Raw genomic sequence first — 6,613 nt, 5'->3', positions numbered from 1 at the left:
TCACCACCCACAACGATTCTGTGGAGGAATCTGCCTCTTTTGGGGTTTCGAGCTTGCTGGATTCAATGCCTTCTTTCACGTATAGAGCGACTCCGCCACCAATACGTCCTTCCCTGTCCTTCCGATATAGTTTATATCCAGGGATAACCGTATCCCACTGGTTTTCTCCATTCCACCAGGTCTCCGTTATGCTCACTATATCAATGCTCTCCTCTAAGACCAAGCACTCCAGTTCTCCCATCTTGGTTCGGAGGCTCCTAGCATTAGCGTACAGGCACTTGTAAGCAGGGTCTCTCTTCAAGTGTCTTTGGCACTTGTGGTTAGGCCTGTGGTAATTTTGCTCTTCTGAATTTATATCCTGTGCCCCTGCTCTCACAATGCCTACTTCTAGGCCTACCCCTTTTAAAATTTCATCATTTCTTTGGTTTTTATCCCAGGGGGGAGGTTTATTCCGAACCGGACCTTTCTCAGCTCCTGTCGGGTTTCCCCCCTCAGTCAGTTTAAAAGCTGCTCTGCCACCTTTTTAATTTTAAGTGCCAGCAGTCTGGTTCCATTCTGGTTCAAGTGGAGCCCGTCCCTTTTGTACAGGCCCGGCTTGTCCCAAAATGTTCCCCAGTGCCTAACAAATCCAAACCCTTCCACCCGACACCATCGTCTCATCCACGCATTGAGACTGCAAAGCTGGGCCTGTCTGGCTGGTCCTGCGCGTGGAACCGGTAGCATTTCAGAGAAAGCCACCTTGGAGGTCCTGGCTTTCAGCATCCTACCTAGCAACCTAAATTTTGCTTCCAGGACCTCACGGCTGCATTTCCCCATGTCGTTGGTGCCAACGTGCACCACGACCACTGACTCCTTCCCAGCACTGTCTACCAAACTATCTAAACTATCTAAATTCCAAATCTACATCCTCCAATGGTGGTGGAAAATACAAAATAATTGAGTATGTGGTGCCTTTTAATAGAACCTAAAATCTGCTGCTTCGTAGTGTATCTTATACTTGCTTACTCATAAGTAAGCTCCACTAATGGATATAGGATTACAGCCTTAACCTGCCTAATAGGAACAACCATAATCCTGGAGCTCCTTATTAATAATTTAACAAAAGGTACTCTACACATGTTCACAGCTACTCATTTCTTACCATGCCCCTGGTCTAAGTGTTTTACCACTGAAAACAGATTATGGAATCATGCTTTTTCCGTCCTCGCCCAGTGCGCCCACCCAGGTTCTTTCCTCCTTTTTGTTTAAGTGGCTTAGATCGTAAAACCTATGAACAGCACCAGCAGGCCTGAATCCTTGAATTGGCAGAGGAAGTGATAAAGAGGCGAGTGGTGTGCCCCCTCCCCCAGCCAGGCCTGAAAGGAATCTGAGTCAGTCTAGCTATTAGTTTTCAGTTTCGTTTCTTCCCGTTCAGAGCTTGTAGTTTGCAAACAGATAAGCTCTTAGCTGGTAGATTTCCCAGACGGGAGGAACCGGTTAGATAGATTGCTGGAAGTTGGTGTTGCTATTGAGTAGAGGCAAAGAAATTCATTCCAAAAGCGACCACCATGCCTCAACCCACCCTTAAGCAGATGAGGGAGATTGGAGAGCAGTTTGTGCAGTTCCTAAAAGACTCTGGCAGGCAAGAAGTGAGCAATAAAAAAACACTGAAGACTATCTATAATCAAGAGTTCCGGTACAGGTAAGTAGACGAAAGCAACGGAGAGAGAGGGGAGGTTAAAGGATGGCGGGGTGTCTCTACTGCGAAGGAGACTTTTTCGTTCTTTTATCTGGCTTTGGAATAAAGACCAAAGCGCTGGGATTCCAACTGATCAGGAAGCGTAGGTCCATAACAGAAAGATATATTTTTTAAATTCATTCAAACTCCTACCCCCCCCCCGGTCTCCGATGAGTTTCGCTGGAGTAGAACTTAGCGGGACCAAAACTATTTTCTTTCCTCTTTTAAGTTTGCACACAGTACCAGCTGCATGCTAGGCGCTGGACAGAATGCTCCTGCGGTACTAAGTGGTGCATTTTGGTGTACTTTAGACGGTCATAATGGAGGGGAGGTCTGGCCTGATTTTTCAATTGAACCTTAAACGCTAACACTGAGGGTACAGTTCTAGCCTGAAAAATCCAAGAAAATTGGGGGGGGGCGGATCAGACGGTACTTAAAGGTCCGTGCGAAGAGGGAGGAAAGGTTAAGGAATTGCTTTGCTCAAGGCGAGGCGAGGGACCTTGGCTATAGGAACATCCTGCAGGCCGTGAGGATAAGATTTGATAGGTTGACCTTCCAAGAGCATTATAAACTGGAAGCAGAATGATTCCAGTTGAAATCTCCATGTAGACTGGACAGCAACCTTTTCCTGTTTATCTTTAAACCTCGTCTTAAGAGCGGCCAACAGCCATTTTGTTTGTTAGTGTCCCTAGCGAACTCGTGGTCTGAAGTTAAGGTCGAATAGGTTGAGGGAAGGAAGGAAGGTAAAATACTCCCAAAATAAAGCTCTTACTATCACGCTTTGTTCTGTTCATCTCGCTTTCCCAGTTCTCAGACTCCAAGTACACATGAACGCAATAAATACCCAAACAAACCCCACCAACACTCAGAACTCCACATAAAAATATGTATTTGGGGTTTAAATTGCCTGTAGTTCAAGGGGCTACATCTACCTGATGGAAGTATTGGGCACTTCCAGACTTGCAATTTGGGGTGGGATTCAATCATACATCAGCAAATTCAGGTTGTGCAGTTAAAGCTAATTTGGCACTTGTGAAACAACTGTGCTCACCCCAAGTGTGGGATAACAATCGCTCGATGCAATGGTATGTAACCTCCCCACAAACATCACAACAAATGCTCAATAAGCAGCCAACATAATCTGACCCCACAAACTTTATGCAAACAAATGGGAAGGAATTCTGAATAAACAAGCCATTTGGAAGTGATCATCCTAGCAAATGGAGATGGCAGCACTTGTGTTAGGAGACAATTCGTTGTAAGGAGAAGAGGCCCAGTCTCCAGAGGTAAAGAGGCAGAAGGTGCTAATGACTATTCAAAGATTTCACAGATGAATTATGTGGGGTGAGGAAACCACACAATTTGGCTCATTAGAAACATATGAACTTATAACAATAGCTTACCACAATGTGTGTGTGTGTTCACCGGCAACAGAGATGTATCAACTAAAGTGGACTATTGCTCATAGGTGGACTACTGCTAAAAGAAAAGTGCCCTTCCCTTTCAGAGAAATTGAATTCATTTTGGGTGTTGGAAAGGATATTCCTCATTGCTCCAAGACTTTGAAATTTAAGAAAAATTGAATGAGCAGAATGTTTTTTAACAATAAAATTTGCTCAGGGGCTGTGTTGAGAATATGCACAGTGCTAAGTGGCAGAGGGTGCTTTTAAGAATTTGGGGGCACAGGAAATGTGGCTGGAGGATTAGGGCTTGCTTTGGAGATTGCATAAATCGGTGGAAGAACTGGAGAGTCATCTTCATATGTTGCAATTTCCAGAAGAAGGAATTCATGACAGAAAAAGAGTGGGGCCAAACTTTGTCACACCTTAAAAAGATGCCTCTTAGGTTCTGTTTTGAGGAACACTGTGTGCAAACAACATGGTTTGTCATATTGGTAATAAGCCTATAAATGGTCAAGGTTCATGATTCTAAAAAATGTGAGGATGTATTCCTCATTTAGACTGCTGAAAAGGAGATCACAAGTTCTTGGCTCAGGCAGGCACAGTTACCTCAGACCTAAGCATTGCAGAGATGTAAATATGAGCTACCTTGCTGGGTCTTTTTTATAAACTGTAAGGTGGGGTGAAAATTCCTTAAATAAATAGAAGATGGAGAGGGAGAAGTATTGACTTAGGACTCGGGTAGAAGGTAAAGCAGAACAGTGTGATTAAGAGATCTAGGACAGTGGTTCCCAAACTGGTCCATGGCATGTCTGCATTAAATATTCATATTGCTTTTCAATTGTATTTTTGTATATTGTAATTGTATATCATACGGAAAGTGGGATTGGACCAAGATGAAGGAGGTGTGAAAATTGGGGGGAGAAATAATAATTTAAGATACGTAGACATATCATACTATTAACAGAAACCAGTAATGATTTGAAACGAATGCTGATGAAAGTTAAAGGGGAAAGCACAAAAGCAGGACTACAGCTCAACATCAGAAAGACTAAAGTAATGACAACAGAAGATTTATGTAACTTTAAAGTTGACAATGAGGACATTGAACTTGTCAAGGATTATCAATACCTTGGCACAGTCATTAACCAAAATGGAGACAATAGTCAAGAAATCAGAAGAAGGCTAGGACTGGGGAGGGCAGCTATGAGAGAACTAGAAAAGATCCTCACATGCAAAGATGAACACCAAAATCAGGATCATCAGACCATGGTATTCCTGATTTCTATGTATGGATGTGAAAGTTGGACAGTGAAAAAAGCAGATAAGAGAAAAGTTAACTCATTTGAAATGTGTTGGAGGAGAACTTTGCACATACCAGGGCTGTGGAGTCGGTACTCCAAACCTTCGACTCCGATTCCTCTATTTTTCTACTGTCCGACTCTGACTCCACCCAAAATTGCTTCCAACTCCACAGCCCTGGAAAGGGCTGTAAATGTCTTTTTAAATTGGAAGCTCTCATAGGAGCATTTTTATCGCTGCCTGAATATGCGCTGATCTTGGCATCACAGCATTTGTCTTCATCTGGGTCCTGTGTCATACACTGACACACAAAATGTTTTCCGTCTTGAGTTATGGTGAAATGCTCAACTACAGCTGACTTCATGGGAAGCTATTTTGGATTTATATTTTTAAAAAATGTCAATCAAAATTTATTTTGAAGTCGGAGTCGGTACATTTCTTCCGACTCCACCCAAAATTGTGTCCGACTCCACAGCCCTGGCGCATACCATGGACTACGAAAAAGACAAATGATTGTGTGTTAGAACAAATTAAACTAGAACTATCACTAGGAGCTAAAATGATGAAACTGAGGTTATCATACTTTGGACACGTAATGAGAAGACCTGATTCGCTAGAAAAGACAATAATGCTAGGAAAAACAGAAGGGAGTAGAAAAAGAGGAAGGCGAAACAAGAGATAGATTGATTCCATAAAGGAAGCCACAAACCTGAACTTACAAGATCTGAACAGGGTGGTTCATGACAGATGCTCTTGGAGGTCACTCATTCATAGGGTCACCATAAGTCGTAATCGACTTGAAGGCACATAATAACAACAACAAATATTGTATTTTGTTGTATTTCAGCTTGAATTCTGTGGATTCTACAAATGAGAAATAAAAGAAGCAATAAGAATCCAATTAAAAATCATACAGCATCTTGCACAGTGCGTTACAATTGCTACTACAGGCAGAAAAATCATGAAATAGTCTGCCAGGATCACCAGCAATTTTCAAGTGGTACACAGGGAAAACAGTTTGGGGGCCACTGCTCTAAGAAGAAGAATAGGGAAGAGGAGAGGTACTTAGATTAGCAGAAAAGAAACAGCAGAGAGTAGTGTTTCTCCAACAGTGGGCCTTGGGCCACTTTTATTGATGTGTTTATTTTAAACATTTATGAACTGCATAAAACTTTAAAAACTGTCTAAGCAGTGTACAGCATTAAAAGTAAATAATACTATTAAAACAAAAATACAACATTAAAACAGTAGTCTAAAAGCATATAAAAACAGGAGTCCAGGGAATTTATACAGATAAAAACAGGGTCTGAACTCATGGGTCAAGGAAAGCCTGGGGGAAAAGATGTATTTACAAGGTGTCTGACTTTAAAGTGGCCGATAGTGCCACAGTCTATCCAGTGCCTACTCTGTTCCCTACCTTGCCCCCTAACTGTGCCATAGTCTTGGTTGGATCATTACCAGGACCAGCAACTCATTGCATGCTGAATAAAAGTGGCCAGGAGATAGAGAAGTTGAGGTAGGGGAGGAGGAAAGGAAAGTTTCCCTTTTTTGAGGGGAAAGAGTCAGAGCAGGTGTTAAAAGAAATTAGAAAGTAAAATAAAAGGTTAAAATGTATTCATAATAAACAAACAGAATAGAAATAAATGGGATAAGAGGAAAGCTGTTGGAGGAGCAAGTGAATGTAAAAGAACTAGGGAGGAGGCATGAAAAAACTGGCAGGTTTTTGTGGGCGGACAAGTGGTGGATGGGAATAAGGTACAACTTGAATGTAAAAAGAATTGGAGAAGAAATTACAAGCGACAAGTAAAAATATTTTGAGAGGCATGTGGGGGTGGAAAGGAAAGGAAAATATGTATAAAGCTTTCTTCGCTTAGAGCCTCTGGATCAGCAGATTCTGCTGAAATGTGGAGGGTGTCACAATACTGCCAGAGTAAATGTCTGTACTTAGCTTGAGATACGGTTTCTGTGGGACTCCTTGCCCCAAGAAAAGCACTCTAAGTATTTTAGCAATTTCCAAATATGGATTAGATATCAATAGAAAATGATGCTGGTAATTGCTAGCTGATTATGCCAAACTTTGCCTCCATCTTTAAAATGTGAGGGGGCCAGTCAGGGTCGGTTCTAAAGGGCGGCCAGGTGGGGCACTGGCCCGAGGCCAGGGGCCCTCTGCTCCCCTTCCGTGATCCGCGGCAGG

At 42.5% G+C, this 6,613-nt stretch overlaps 1 protein-coding gene across 2 annotated transcripts in view; it reads left to right on the top strand.

Moving 5' to 3' along the window:
* The first annotated feature begins 1,323 nt into the window (after positions 1 to 1,323).
* MOV10 (Mov10 RNA helicase) overlaps positions 1,324 to 6,613 on the top strand; it is a 60,569-nt gene continuing 55,279 nt past the window's right edge. Inside the window, exon 1 of one of the 2 annotated variants that reach the window (XM_061631990.1) lies at positions 1,324 to 1,681. In XM_061631990.1, coding sequence (XP_061487974.1) covers positions 1,548 to 1,681 — 134 coding nt within the window. In that variant the 5' untranslated portion in view covers positions 1,324 to 1,547. The remainder of the gene's footprint in view (positions 1,682 to 6,613) is intronic. The other variant, XM_061631988.1, reaches the window with a different exon arrangement.

Source organism: Rhineura floridana, chromosome 6 (genome assembly GCF_030035675.1).
Source record: "Rhineura floridana isolate rRhiFlo1 chromosome 6, rRhiFlo1.hap2, whole genome shotgun sequence".
Classification (NCBI taxonomy): domain Eukaryota; kingdom Metazoa; phylum Chordata; class Lepidosauria; order Squamata; family Rhineuridae; genus Rhineura; species Rhineura floridana.
Note: the sequence above shows the minus strand (reverse complement) of the source record. Positions and strands in the feature narration are given on the sequence as shown.